General features: G+C 45.9%; 1 protein-coding gene across 1 annotated transcript; it reads right to left on the bottom strand.

Annotated features, from left to right (window-relative positions):
• Window positions 1-5,182: 5,182 nt before the first annotated feature.
• Window positions 5,183-15,262, bottom strand: LOC138667341 (oocyte zinc finger protein XlCOF7.1-like). Its single transcript, XM_069755572.1, has 2 exons — window positions 15,187-15,262; window positions 5,183-7,252 (listed from the first exon to the last, which is right to left on the bottom strand). Exon 2 carries the CDS (start codon window positions 7,101-7,103, stop codon window positions 5,391-5,393), a length of 1,713 nt encoding a protein of 570 aa, XP_069611673.1. The 5' UTR covers window positions 7,104-7,252; window positions 15,187-15,262; the 3' UTR covers window positions 5,183-5,390.
• Window positions 15,263-15,543: the final 281 nt, after the last annotated feature.

Here is a 15,543-nt window from a genome sequence, read left to right as displayed (position 1 = left end):
TGATAAACATCCTTTATTTTCTACAAGTGTAAAGATCGATGTTTACAGTATATTCCTATTCTACATGTGCGTCAGGATAGGCTAGTAAAGAGTAAGCCAGATTTATTGGTACCGATTTTACTCCGGAGGGGGTGGGGGAGGGGGGGGGGGGGGTCGGGGTGCGCCGTTTCGCAGTTCATCTCAGCCAGCAGAGAGGCGAGGTTCACCCCTGTATGTATTTATCTTATACAGTGCACTTCATCTCATTTTGACCTTGATAGTGACGCTCTCTTAGGATACATTTTACTCTATGATGGCATTTTTGCACATAGCCATTAGATGAGCTGTAACATTTGCCTGAATTTTTATAGCTACACATGGTTTAAACAAATTATATTTTCTTGTCTTAACTATATCTCCAGCAGACCTCTATGGTGGTCACTGCCAGATTGCTAGGAGCACTGCCTGCTAGCAGAAACAGCATGGACAAGGGATCCTCCCGCCGAACTCCCGCTCTCCTTTTAATATGGGAAAAACGCTACTCAGACAACACAGGATGAGGGTAAAGCAGTGTGGCAAAGCTTTATTGACCCGCAAAACAGGCAGATAACACATAGAACAGTCCCAGCACAGTACCCAAGATGGGGCAAATTACAGAGTCTCGCTCTTCTGGGATAATAGTAGCCGTGACTTCAGATCTTCCACGGTCGCTAACCCACCTGTGGAACACACACAGAGAGGAGGCAACGGCTAGCATAGGAAGATGACAATCCATTCAGTCCATACAAGGCCAGTTCACAACCTGGCTTCATCTTCCAGGGTCGGTTACTCTACCAGTGGCACGCACACAGAGAGAAGCTAACGAGTAAGAAGGAAGATGACAGTCTATTGAGTCCATACAAGGTACAAGGCCAGTTGATCTGAAGATCACAAACTGGCTTCTCCAAACGTATCCATGGTTCAAAGATGGTCAATGGAGCAGATCTGTATTCTTCCAACCGAGACTGAAAACCCCTAGGTTGTTCCCTATAGAATGCTACATCCGTGTCCCTCGTAATGGAGCCATGGTGTAAAATGGCTGCTGTCCTTTCTCTGGTCCTTTTGAGATGTATGGATGTCTTGGCAGAATCTTTCTGGCTGTTTCTCTCAGTCTCTTTATACAGAGGCATGTAACTTATTTTTAGACTTAACAAGTGTTCCTCATTCATTATTTACATAAAAGGTAAGAATGAAGATGAGATCAAGTAGCATTACTTGATTATTTAAACTATTTGCATAGTTGTATCCTCTCTGCTTTAGAAGTCAACAAACTGGATCCATAATACAATGCATAATTAGCATATCAGCAAACATCAGTAGTGATTAAGGATAAGCGCACAATAAAAGTCAATATTACCGGCCTACACAAACAAAAGTCTGTTTTCTTGACCAACCAGAAATCAACACTTACATTTGAAAGCCAACATACAGATAACATTCTATTATTCTCCGCTTGCTAAAAATAGTTGTCTGGTTAATTAAGATACAATGCCAAAAGTAAAAAAAAAAGTTTTTAAAAATATTTAAAAAAATAAAAAATATATAAAAGTTCACATCACCCCCTTTCGCCCAATTCAAAATAAAACAATTAAAAAAAAATCAAACATATACATAATTGGTTCAGAATTGCCCAATCTATCAATACAAAAAAAAATTACCCCCAGAATGGTATCATTAAAAAAATCAGCTCAGCACGCAAAAAATGAGCCTTCATCCAACCCGAGATCATGAAAAATGGAGACGCGACGGGTATCAGAAAATGGTGCAATTCTTTTATACTTAATAAAGAGGAGTTATTTTTACTGATAAATGTTTGTTTTGGGTCATTTATTTTCTGTTGGTATTTTGTTTATTCTACAAATCTCCCATATACGGTAATATTCGATTCTTGAATGGACGGATCATGTTTTTGTACAGTTTGTCAATAACATATATCGTTTCTGCCAGTCTGAGGAAAATACAATTTTCCTGTAATTCAGTTCTCACCCTCTAGGTATAATAATGACTTTCCCTGTGTGGGATTTTTGCTGTTTATAAAGGTTGACAACTAGTTGGACAAGCCCTTCTTATTCCTCATGTTTGGTTCTCATGTTTGCTGGCACCGTTTCACTGATTTTGGCGCTTGTGTTCTTGGGGCTCTTTTGAGGTTGTTACGTCATGTGATCCCTGTGCCCAATCAGCGCTGATGTCACTGTCCCCACCTTCGGACAAATCAAGCATCATGAGGCAGAGAGCAGCCACGGCCCAGGCTTCCTGTTCATGATCAATACGTCCGAAGGAAGGAGCAGTGAAGCTGCCGCTGATCGGGTGCAGGGCTCGTGTGATGTAACAACCTCACATAAGCCCCGGGACAGTGAGTCTCGACCCCGCTGAAGTGGAGCCGGCCGCCAGCGGAGTATGAGTGGTTTTATTTTAATGAGGCCAAAGATGAGGAATAAGTTCACTGAGAAAAAAATTCTAAGATATAATTACATATAAAATGATCCATTGATTAGAAGATTCACTGACAAAAGGATAAAACTAAACTTTATTAATTCCAAATGTACAAATACCCATAATTCACCCCCTGAAGGTTAGTCAGTAGGTGACTAATAGAAAAACCATGTATCCCACAGTTCAGTATATAGGGTGAGGTGACGTATACACACTCACTCTCCAAGCCTCTCATGTCTACGGGTTTCATCGTCCTCACCAAAGGCGACTCATCAGGAGACTATTTAATATTGAACTATATTCAAGCGAGACTAGACAAAAAAAGACTAAAATCATGTTATCGGAAACAGTCAGAAAACCAGCCACATATTGGCAGATCCCAGTCCTCAAACTATATACTTCGTAAGTTTATACACCACTCCAGTGTCAGGAATAGATAGTATGTGACAATACAGTATATACCGCTCAGGGAACACTTAACTTCCAGAGATAATCTCCATATTCATACTAAATATTGGCACAGATCTTCCACACATTATGATTGCACACATCCCTAGTCTTCATAACGATATTGCACTCATTCCTTGACAGACCGCAGCATGGCCATTAGTTAGAAGCTGCTATTGATCTTTGGAGCAGGTAAGTTTTCCCTGAGTGGTACATATTGGGCCGTCTGAAAACGGAGTTTAGTCTAGAACAATTTGTCTGCACTACTAATTAACAGCTGTTACAATACCAAACTAGGGCAGTCCCTATAGGAGAAAAACACAATAATTATACTGTATTTTCACATACTATCTATTCCTGACACTGGAGTGACTTATAAACTTATGAAGTACTGTATATACAGTGGGGCAAAAAAGTATTTAGTCAGTCAGCAATAGTGCAAGTTCCACCACTTAAAAAGATGAGAGGCGTCTGTAATTTACATCATAGGTAGACCTCAACTATGGGAGACAAACTGAGAAAAAAAAAATCCAGAAAATCACATTGTCTGCTTTTTTAACATTTTATTTGCATATTATGGTGGAAAATAAGTATTTGGTCAGAAACAAAATTTCATCTCAATACTTTGTAATATATCCTTTGTTGGCAATGACAGAGGTCAAACGTTTTCTGTAAGTCTTCACAAGGTTGCCACACACTGTTGTTGGTATGTTGGCCCATTCCTCCATGCAGATCTCCTCTAGAGCAGTGATGTTTTTGGCTTTTCGCTTGGCAACACGGACTTTCAACTCCCTCCAAAGGTTTTCTATAGGGTTGAGATCTGGAGACTGGCTAGGCCACTCCAGGACCTTGAAATGCTTCTTACGAAGCCACTCCTTCGTTGCCCTGGCGGTGTGCTTTGGATCATTGTCATGTTGAAAGACCCAGCCACGTTTCATCTTCAATGCCCTTGCTGATGGAAGGAGGTTTGCACTCAAAATCTCACGATACATGGCCCCATTCATTCTTTCATGTACCCGGATCAGTCGTCCTGGCCCCTTTGCAGAGAAACAGCCCCAAAGCATGATGTTTCCGCCACCATGCTTTACAGTAGGTATGGTGTTTGATGGATGCAACTCAGTATTCTTTTTCCTTCAAACACGACAAGTTGTGTTTCTACCAAACAGTTCCAGTTTGGTTTCATCAGACCATAGGACATTCTCCCAAAACTCCTCTGGATCATCCAAATGCTCTCTAGCAAACTTCAGACGGGCCCGAACATGTACTGGCTTAAGCAGTGGGACACGTCTGGCACTGCAGGATCTGAGTCCATGGTGGCGTAGTGTGTTACTTATGGTAGGCCTTGTTACATTGGTCCCAGCTCTCTGCAGTTCATTCACTAGGTCCCCCCGCGTGGTTCTGGGATTTTGGCTCACCGTTCTTGTGATCATTCTGACCCCACGGGGTGGGATTTTGCGTGGAGCCCCAGATCGAGGGAGATTATCAGTGGTCTTGTATGTCTTCCATTTTCTAATTATTGCTCCCACTGTTGATTTCTTCACTCCAAGCTGGTTGGCTATTGCAGATTCAGTCTTCCCAGCCTGGTGCAGGGCTACAATTTTGTTTCTGGTGTCCTTTGACAGCTCTTTGGTCTTCACCATAGTGGAGTTTGGAGTCAGACTGTTTGAGGGTGTGCACAGGTGTCTTTTTATACTGATAACAAGTTTAAACAGGTGCCATTACTACAGGTAATGAGTGGAGGAAAGAGGAGACTCTTAAAGAAGAAGTTACAGGTCTGTGAGAGCCAGAAATCTTGATTGTTTGTTTCTGACCAAATACTTATTTTCCACCATAATATGCAAATAAAATGATAAAAAAAACAGACAATGTGATTTTCTGGATTTTTTTTTCTCAGTTTGTCTCCCATATTTGAGGTCTACCTATGATGAAAATTACAGACGCCTCTCATCTTTTTAAGTGGTGGAACTTGCACTATTGCTGACTGACTAAATACTTTTTTGCCCCACTGTAGTTTGAGGTCTGGGGTCTGCCAATATGTGGCTGGTTTTCTGACTGTTTCGGATAACATGATACCTGATTTTGTTTTTTTTTGTCTAGTCTCGCTTCAATATAGGTCAATATTAAATAGTCTCCTGATGAGTCGCCTTTGGTGAGGACGATGAAACACATAGAAATGAGAGGCTTGGAGAGTGGGTGTGTATACGTCACCTCACCCTATATACTGAACTGTGGGGCACATGTTTTTTCTATTAGTCACCTACTTAATAATCTTCAGGGGGTGAATTATCGATATAGTTTAACATTTGGAATTAATAAAGCTTAGTTTTATCCTTTTGTCAGCAAACTTGAGGAATGACAAGAGACAACCCATTTAAGAAGATCCAATTTTGGTTAAAGCTATTCCAATATTGTGAACATAAAGAAGGCTTCTCCCCTATGTGACGTCTCTGATGTTTATCAACAGTTGATTTCCAAGTAAAATATTTCCCACATTAGGAAAACGAAAAAGGGTTCTCCTCTGTGTGACTGCTCTGATGTCTATCAAGAAGCTGTTTCCATTTAAAACATTTCCCACATTCTGAACAGGAAAAAGGCTTCTCCCCTGTGTGAGTTCTCTGGTGACTAACTAGACTCCCTTTCTGGTTGAAACATTTCCCACATTCTGAACAGGAAAAAGGCTTCTCCCCTGTGTGAATTCTACGGTGATTAACCAAATCTGATTTCTGGTTAAAACATTTCCCACATTCTGAACAGGAAAAAGGCTTCTCCTCTGTGTGACTGTACTGATGTCCAACAAGAAGCTGTTTCCATTTAAAACATTTCCCACATTCTGAACAGGAAAAAGGCTTCTGTCCTGTGTGATTTCTCTGGTGGCTCACGAGATTCCCTTTCTGGCTAAAACATTTCCCACATTCTGAACAGGAAAAAGGCTTCTCCCCTGTGTGAATTCTACAGTGAATAACCAAATCTGCTTTCTGATTAAAACATTTCCCACATTCTGAACAGGAAAAAGGCTTCTGTCCTGTGTGATTTCTCTGGTGGCTAACTAGACTCCCTTTCTGGCTAAAACATTTCCCACATTCTGAACAGGAAAAAGGCTTCTCCCCTGTGTGAATTCTACAGTGAATAACCAAATCTGCTTTCTGATTAAAACATTTCCCACATTCTGAACAGGAAAAAGGCTTCTGTCCTGTGTGATTTCTCTGGTGGCTAACTAGACTCCCTTTCTGGTTAAAACATTTCCCACATTCTGAACAGGAAAAAGGCTTCTCCCCGGTGTGAATTCTACAGTGAATAACCAAATCTGATTTCTTGTTAAAACATTTCCCACATTCTGAACAGAAAAAAGGCATCTCCCCTGTGTGAATTCTACGGTGATTAACCAAATCTGATTTCTGGTTAAAACATTTCCCACATTCTGAACAGGAAAAAGGCTTCTCCTCTGTGTGACTGTACTGATGTCCAACAAGAAGCTGTTTCAATTTAAAACATTTCCCACATTCTGAACAGGAAAAAGGCTTCTGTCCTGTGTGATTTCTCTGGTGGCTAACTAGATTCCCTTTCTGGCTAAAACATTTCCCACATTCTGAACAGGAAAAAGGCTTCTCCCCTGTGTGAATTCTACAGTGAATAACCAAATCTGCTTTCTGATTAAAACATTTCCCACATTCTGAACAGGAAAAAGGCTTCTGTCCTGTGTGATTTCTCTGGTGGCTAACTAGACTCCCTTTCTGGTTAAAACATTTCCCACATTCTGAACAGGAAAAAGGCTTCTCCCCAGTGTGAATTCTACAGTGAATAACCAAATCTGATTTCTTGTTAAAACATTTCCCACATTCTGAACAGGAAAAAGGCTTCTCCCCTGTGTGAATTCTACAGTGAATAACCAAATCTGCTTTCTGATTAAAATATTTCCCACATTCTGAACAGGAAAAAGGCTTCTGTCCTGTGTGATTTCTCTGGTGGCTAACTAGACTCCCTTTCTGGTTAAAACATTTCCCACATTCTGAACAGGAAAAAGGCTTCTCCCCTGTGTGAATTCTACAGTGAATAACCAAATCTGATTTCTTGTTAAAACATTTCCCACATTCTGAACATGAAAATGACTTCTTTGCTTTAGGAGCAGTTTGTTTTTTAATGCCTCTTTTGTGACTTTGATTTTCCTTAGTAGTCAGTAATGAATCAGAAGATGGGACCTGTTTCATAGGATCGGATGACAGATCTTTGCTGTGAATGGATGATGATATATCTGGAGTAACAGCAATCACTTCAGTTGTATCTTGTAGGATCTCAAGATTATCAGATTTAAAAATTGAAGATGTCAGCTGTCCCTCTGATCTCCTGGTACAGTCATCTGCCAAGACAAAAAACATTTTTTTTAATAAAATATCCTTGGGTTTTAAATTTTTGAACATTTCTACTTAAACTGTCCATAAAAATGGCAAGCTATGTAAAAAACTTTAAAGGGAACCTGTCACCCCCAAAATGGAAGGTGAGCCAAGCTCAGTCATCAGGGGCTTATCTACAGAATTCTGTAATGCTGTAGATAAGCTCCCGATGTTACCTGAAAGATAATAAAAAAAGGTTAGTTTACACTCACCCAGGGGCGGTCCCGCTGCGGTTCAGTCCGAAGGGCGTTGCTGGTCCAGTCCGGCGCCTCCTATCTTCATTCCATGACGTCCTCTTCTGGCCTTCACGGCGTGGCACCGGCGCAGGCGTACTTTGTCTGCCCTGTTTAGGGCAGAGCAAAGTACTGCAGTGCGCAGGCGCTGGGCCTCTCTGACCTTTCCCGGCACCTGCACACTGCAGTACTTTGCTCTGCCCTTAACAGGGCAGAGAAAGTATGCCTGCGCCAGAGCCGCGGTGTGAAGACCAGAAGAGGACGTCATGGAATGAAGATAGGAGGCGCCGGACCGGACCAGTGAAGCCCACCGCAGCAGGACCGCCACTGGGTGAGTATAATCTAACCTCTTTTTATTATCTTTCAGGTAACATCGGGGGCTTATCTACAGCATTACAGAATGCTGTAGATAAGCTCCTGATGACCGTGGACTTAGCTCACCTTCCATTTTGGGGGTGATGGGTTCCCTTAAATTATTCATCAAGACAATGACAGTCCACCTTGTTGGATGAGCCAGTAGTGCATGGTGTTCAACTGTTTGTTCATTCTGCCTCCCAACTATCGAATAAAAAGAAACCAATCAATGTTATGTAGGCGAAAATCATACCTATTCTCATCTCATAAAATAGGGATTTTTGTGTTACTCACCGTAAAATCCTTTTCTCCGAGACGCTCATTGGGGGACACAGGACTATGGGTGTAAGCTTCCGCCGCCAGGAGGCTGACACTAAGTAAACTTAAAAAAAAAAAGTTACCTCCTCCTCCTCCGTCGTATACACCCTGACACTGGCTATCGGAGAATCCAGTTTGGTGCAAAAGCAGTAGGAGAACAAAACACAAAAAAATTATATAACATCATAAATACAGAAAACTTATGTCTAGAAAAGATCCTACTGACCAACAAAATCAGATACAGCCAAAGCAGCCAACAGGCTACCAGGGAGGGAGCTGTGTCCCCCAATGAGCGTCTCGGAGAAAAGGATTTTACGGTGAGTAACACAAAAATCCCTATTTCTCCTTCGCCTCATTGGGGGACACAGGACTGTGGGATGTACTAAAGCAGTCCCAGGGAGGGAAATTAACTCACCAGTAATAATTATTCGGATAATTATTCTCTATAATTGCGCCACCGCCGCTTGAAGAATCCTTCTACTCAAACTTGCATCCGCAGAGATCTGGAAGTGGACATTATAATGTTTGACAAAAGTATGCAAACTAGACCAGGTTGCAGCCCTGCAAACCTGTTCTGCTGAGGCCTGGTGCCGAATCGCCCCGGAAGCCCCCACTGCTCTAGTGGAATGAGCCTTGATTCCAGCTGGAACCATCGTGCCCTTGGTGCGATAAGCCTCCTGAATGGTCGCCCGTATCCACCTGGCCAGGGTGGAGTTTGAGGCCGCACAACCCTTCCTGCGGCCTTCCGGAAGGACAAACAGAGCATCTGTCTGGCGAAAAGGAGCCGTTCGGGAAACGTACCTCCTCAGTGCTCTCACCAGATCCAATGTATGGAGAGCTTTTTCTACACAGTGCGTAGGCGCAGGACAAAAAGAGGGCAGAACAATATCCTCATTGATGTGGAATGAGGAAACAACCTTCGGCAAAAAAGACGGTGTTGGTCTGAGCACTACCTTGTCCTGATAAAAACGAAGAAAGGGAGTACGACAGGAGAGGGCTGCCAGCTCTGATACCCGCCTTATGGAAGTTATGGCCACTAAAAATACAACTTTCCAGGAAAGGAGAGTCAAGGAAATATACTGAAGAGGCTCAAAAGGAGCGTCCTGTAAAGCCCTTAAGACCAAATTAAGGCCCCAAGCTTCCAAAGGAGTCTTATAAGGAGGGACCTTATGAGCGACTGCCTGGAAAAAAGTCTTGACCTGACGATTAGTAGCAGTCCTGCGCTGAAAAAGGACTGATAAAGCCGAAATCTGCCTTTTAAGGGTACTTGGAGCAAGCCCAGAATCCAGGCCTGCTTGAAGGAAGGCTAGAATGTTTGGAACGGAGAAACACAGAGTAGGCAGCCCGCGCTCTCTACACCAAGAAAGAAAAACTTTCCACGTGTGATAATAAATTCTGGCCGAAACAGTCTTACGTGCACTAATCATAGTATCTGCTACCTCTTGGGAGAACCCTGCCCGAGTTAAAACCCAAGATTCAACGGCCAGGCCGTCAAACGTAGGACCCCTGAGTTCGGGTGGTAGATCGGCCCTTGCGATAGAAGATCTGGCCGATCGGGGAGCCGCCATGGAACCCCGGCGAGAAGCTGCACTAGGTCTGCATACCAGGTCAGTCGTGGCCAATCGGGAGCGATCAGAATAGCCGGTACTCTCTCTGACTTGATTTTCTTGATTACTCTTGGGAGTAGAGCCAGAGGCGGGAACAGATAAGGGAAGTGAAATTGGTTCCAAGACCGCACTAGCGCATCTATCGCGATTGCCTGAGGATCTCGGTACCGAGAGACAAATCTGGGTACATTGGCATTGCCCTCGGACGCCATTAGATCCACGTCCGGAGTCCCCCAACGATGGCATATCTGCAGAAATACCTCGGGATGGAGAGACCATTCCCCGGAAGCTAGACCCTGACTGCTTAGGAAATCTGCCACCCAGTTTTCTTCGCCCGGAATGTGGACTGCCGAAATCACAGAGTGATTTCTCTCTGCCCAGAACAGAATCTGTTTTACTTCCTGCATGGCTGCCTTGCTGCGAGTGCCCCCCTGGTGATTTATATAGGCCACAGCTGTGGCGTTGTCCGATTGAATTCGGACAGGGCGACCCGCCAGAAGATGGTGGAAATGTCGCAAGGCTAGCCGAACTGCTCGAATCTCTAAGAGATTGATGGGGAGGGCTGATTCCTGAGGGGACCAGAGCCCCTGAGCTGTGTGATGAAAGAACACTGCTCCCCAACCCAGGAGACTGGCATCTGTTGTGACCACTAGCCAATTGGTTGGGGAAAAGGGCTTCCCCCCGAGTAGTGATGAGCTATTTAGCCACCAAGAGAGGGACTGCCTGACCTGGAGAGATAACCGAAATCTGCGGATTTCTGTTCCACACTGCTAGGATTGCTTGTTGGAGAGGACGAAGATGAAGCTGCGCAAATGGAACTGCCTCTATAGTTGCAACCATCTTTCCTAACACCCTCATGCAAGACCGGATCGTATGAGAGTGCGGTTGTTGAAGCTTCCTCACTTCCTGCCGAAGGGCAAGGACCTTGTCCTGGGGGAGAATTGAAAGGGCTTGAGAGGTGTCGAAGATCATGCCTAGAAATGAGATCCTCCGAAATGGTTGAAGGGATGACTTCCTTAAATTTATTAGCCAACCTAGACGAGAAAGGGTGTCCAGGGTGATGCCGACATTCTCCCTGCAAGATTGAAAAGTCGACCCTTTGATCAGTAGATCATCTAGATAAGGCAAGACAACTATGCCCCGGGAGTGCAGAATGGACACTACAGTTGCCATGACTTTTGTGAACACCCTGGGGGCGGAGGCCAGCCCGAAGGGTAAAGCCGTGAACTGGAAGTGCAGACTGTTTAAGGCAAACCGGAGAAATCTTTGATGAGGTGGAAAGATGGGAATATGTAGATAGGCGTCCTGAATGTCTATTGAGGCCAAGAACTCTCCCTTTTCTAACGAGGCGATGACAGACCTGAGCGATTCCATCCGAAAGTGACGAACGCGGACAAACCTGTTTAAAAGTTTTAGATCTAGAATAGGCCTTATCGTTCCGTCCTTTTTGGGGACTACAAAAAGATTGGAATAAAAGCCCTGAAACCTTTCCTCCCTTGGAACAGGAGAAATCACACCGCTGAGACGAAGGGACTTTATGGAGTTGTACAGGTCTTGTCGGAGGGACTCGGACCTGGGAAGACGGGATGGGAAAAACCGGGGAGGAGGTAGACGGACCAGCTCTATCTTGTAACCTGAAGATACGAGCTCTCCCACCCACCGGTCGTGGATTACCTGAAGCCAGACCTGGTGAAACAAAAGTAGACGTCCGCCTACTCTGTTGGAGGAACTCCGAGGAGGCCTCCAGTCACTTGGCCGAAAACCTTTGAGTCCTAGATCCTCTGGATCTAGTTGACTGGGAACGCATTCTTCCCCCCTGGTTGGCCGAATAGGGGATCCGAAAGTCTCGGTCCTGATTGGGTCGACCCTGCGCAGCAGAACTCGATGCTGGAGCCCATCTAGCATTGCGAAAAGGGTCTGAAACGAGCTTGAAATTGGCGGCGAAAAGGCTGTCTAATCCTCAGCTGAGGAAGAAACTTACTCTTCCCTCCTGTGGAATCCGAAATCAGCTGATCCAGTTTTTCACCGAACAAGCGACCACCCTGATACGGTAGAGTTGTAAGCGATTATTTAGAGGTAGAGTCAGCCCGCCATGATCTTAGCCAGAGAGCCCTTCTAATAGCAATAGCATTAGCCGCAGCTGCAGAGGCACAATCTGCAGCATCCAAGGATGCATTAATCAGATAACTACCAGCCAATGCTATCTGAGATGACATTTCCGCCAATTCTGCTGACAAATCACTTTCTTGAAGAGCCTTTGTTAAAGACTCTGACCAAGACATCATAGCCTTAGTAACCCAGGTTGCCGCGAAAGAAGGGAAAAGCGCTGAACTTGAAGCCTCGAAAACGGAGCAAGCCAAGCTCTCAATAAGACGATCCGTAGGATCCTTAATTGCCGAGCCATTAGGGAGAGATAGCAATGTGTTAGAGGCTAAACGGGACACCGGAGGATCCACAGCAAGATTTTCCGCCCAATTACTACAACGTTCAGTAGCAATGGGATACCTAGCTTTCAGAGCCCTATGCCCGTGTTCCCGCTTACGGCGAATCAGGTCCTCAAATTCCGGATGAGAGGAAAATACCCTATGGTCCCGTTTTGCCCGCTTAAATGAGACCTTATGATCTGAGGATGAGGCGAGCTCGTCCTCTATCCCCAGGGACTGATTGACAGCCTCAATGAGGCTATCTACCGACTCCTGAAATCCAGGACTCTCAAAATTAAGCGACCCTTCAGACTCATAGTCTGTCTCAACTTCCCCGCTCTCTGCAGGGGAAGGAGAACGAGATACAGAGCTCCAGGATGCGGAAGCACATGAGGGCCTGGGTGACGCAGTGCGAATCCGCTTTCCACGCGTCTGTCTAGTGCGAGCGCGGCCCCTGCAGGCCGAAGGCTCCTGAGACCCCGAGGCCCTCTCCGAGACAGATGGACTGCTGGCCCTGACTGCCGGGGTCTGAAGGGATTTGATTGCTTCAGTAAGGGACGCCATGGATTGCGACAAGGACGTGACCTATTCCGGCGAAGCTGCCCCAGAATCTTGAGGGGCAGGAGCCGGAGGGATTGCTGGGGAGCTGGCAGGGGGGGCTCCTGGGCGCGTTCAGAGTCACAGGCCTCGCAGCGGCGATTACTCTGGGCGTGCGGGAATGGGGCACGACAATCTACACAACCGGTAAATAGAACCATGTGAGACTAGACATAGTGATCCGTAAAGCTATACCCAGGGCCAGAGACTGGGACAAAAATAATGCTTCTGCCAGCTGGAGGGAGAAGCACTTACCCCAGTCCTGTGTCCCAAAGATTGTAGCGACGGATCCAGACGCACGCTGCGGAGCAAAAGGATGCTGCCTTTATCTTCTTCAGAGCCCCTTGAGCCGATATCAGGGGGCGGGACCGCCATACGGTGCTGCGGCCTGTAGTAGGCCTAAAGCCGGGACCTCAATTTTTTCCCCCTGAGAGAGGAAAGGCGGAACCGGAAGTGGACGCACCGGAAGGGGAGTAGCCTAACGGCGCGGTCTGCTGGGTGGAAGCCCGGGCCCAGTGCTGCCCGGAAGATGTCCCCATGCTTTCTGGAGACCTGGCCCGCACCTGGAGATGACAGTGCAGCACCAGCCGCAGCATAGCGCCGCGGCGCCGGCAGCACCGTAGCGCCGGCCGCAACGCAGAACCGGCCGCAACGCAGCACCGCCCGCATACAGAGACCCCACCACAGCGCCGCAGAAACGGCCGCCGAAAGAGAAAAATGGCGTCGGCGGCAAAGCAGCGCTGCAGCGCCGCAGCACAACCACCGGACACGGCGCAGGCGACGGACACCCCCAACACTGGAGAGCCCCTGCCGTCGCAAGATGCCAGCAGAGTCAGGTAAAGAAAAAACAACCTATAGCGCCCTGTCAGGAGCCCCCCCCAGTTAGATGCCAGCAGAGCGAGGGGGAAGCAAAAAAAAAAAGACGGTGCAGGAGCCCTATCTCCAATATCTAGGATAAGTAGAGGAACCGTCCACCACCCCATCTATCACCGCAGCAGAGCCGGGGTGTAGAAAACCGGGGGGAAACACGGACGTCTAAGGGCACCTGTACAGTCCAGGGTCTCAATACCTTAGGGTGTTCAGGGCCAAGTCCAGTGAAGAATCCCACAAAGCGGGAAAGGATACGTGCATATGGAATCACACGTGCTTGCCCGTTGATGGTTTGGGGAGATCGGACCCTCAAAAGGATCCGTCACCCCTTCAATTCATAGCGTTGACAATGGAGTCCAAAGGAACAGGACTCAGAGGTGTGCCTCCTTGAGACACTAAGCATAAACTGGATTCTCCGGTAGCCAGTGTCAGGGTGTATACGACGGAGGAGGAGCTAACTTTTTTTTTAAGTTTACTTAGTGTCAGCCTCCTGGCGGCGGAAGCATACACCACAGTCCTGTGTCCCCCAATGAGGCGAAGGAGAAATGGGGGGCAGTGCATCTGTCTCTCTGGCGGAGTACCGCAGCTCTCGCTGCTTCTCTTCTGACTGAGTTTGGGCCACAGCTTTCATAGCAAAACAAGTTTGCCTAGGAGCCCTCCACCTGCATATTGTACCGCCCCACAGCATTACTCCAGTAAGGTGTTTTTTCGCCTCCAACTTTGTTTTACTCGGCAACACTAGATAAAATGGAATTGTTCTGAGGAAGGTCCATTGGGACAGAAAACGTTTAACAGCATCTGTTGAATCTGCGTCTGGACGTACAATAAAAAAAATCAACAAATTACCACTTCATAACTTATTTGAGTGCCAAGTTTTTGTTATATATTGATTCGTGGGTTGGATACCCTACCTGAGCACCAACTTCTCACCTATTGACTGAGTGCCGTGTTTATGTACTATATCTGTTACTGTACAGAAATTCACACTTGGCCTCACTGCACATTTAATGCTGTCGATCATAAAAGTGAAGTTTGGCCAGAAAGACGGGACCTGGTCTTGTAGGGACCATATGATCACATTCAGCAGCACAGAAGGGAGAGAAGGGAGATTCATCCGATAAGATCTCAGGGTTCTAGGAAGCCAACAGCATCATTACCCTCCGCTTTCTCTTACAGGCCCATCAGAATATTTTTCTTCAAGTGATTTTCTATCTTGTCAGCACATTCTACGTACGCTGTCATTTGGCTTTATAGTTCACAGATCTGGGCAGGTAACAGCGTCTCCTAAACCCAGGGGGGAGGTGGATCTACCAGGTTGTAAGTTCTATAGAAAAGGGCTTTCAATGCCCAAAGTTATTTAAACAGTTTTAGGTGCAGGAGAATGTTGTGGTCTAGAGGCAAAATGGTGATCATGGTAATACGGCCGGACTACACCACCGATAAAGCAGCCACAGCTGGTGAATCTGTGACTTCTCTGAATTTAGTGGTTACTACTCACCTGGGTAGCCATATGTAGGAATCTCCTCTTCACACCACTCATCCCCCCTCACATATGTCTCTGTAGTATTAATATGGGTCAGATCTTCACCCTGAAACAAATATTATAAAAGTCACCGACAGATGGAGAAGTCACATCTATGATCAGCTCTAATCCTGCCATCTCCACCGTTCTCATTACACAAGTATAAAACATATAATACTGGTGGATAAAACAAGACTGAGCACAAGACCTTCACCGGCGTCTACACATCATAGGGGAGATCTCCTGACACCTTCTCTCCATCTACCTGATGATCCTGAGGAACATTGGGATCTTCTTGATTACAGTCCTGTGGAGGAAGAGGACGGGGACATC

This window comes from Ranitomeya imitator, chromosome 2 (assembly GCF_032444005.1).
Source record: "Ranitomeya imitator isolate aRanImi1 chromosome 2, aRanImi1.pri, whole genome shotgun sequence".
In the NCBI taxonomy this organism is placed as follows: Eukaryota; Metazoa; Chordata; class Amphibia; order Anura; family Dendrobatidae; genus Ranitomeya; species Ranitomeya imitator.
The sequence above is the reverse complement of the archived record's forward strand: the minus strand, read 5'-3'. Positions and strand labels throughout refer to the sequence as shown.

What these genes read in the sequence shown, in the direction of transcription:
- LOC138667341 (XM_069755572.1), bottom strand. Translation starts at nt 7,103, where the DNA reads ATGAAACAGGTCCCATCTTCTGATTCATTACTGACTACTAAGGAAAAT.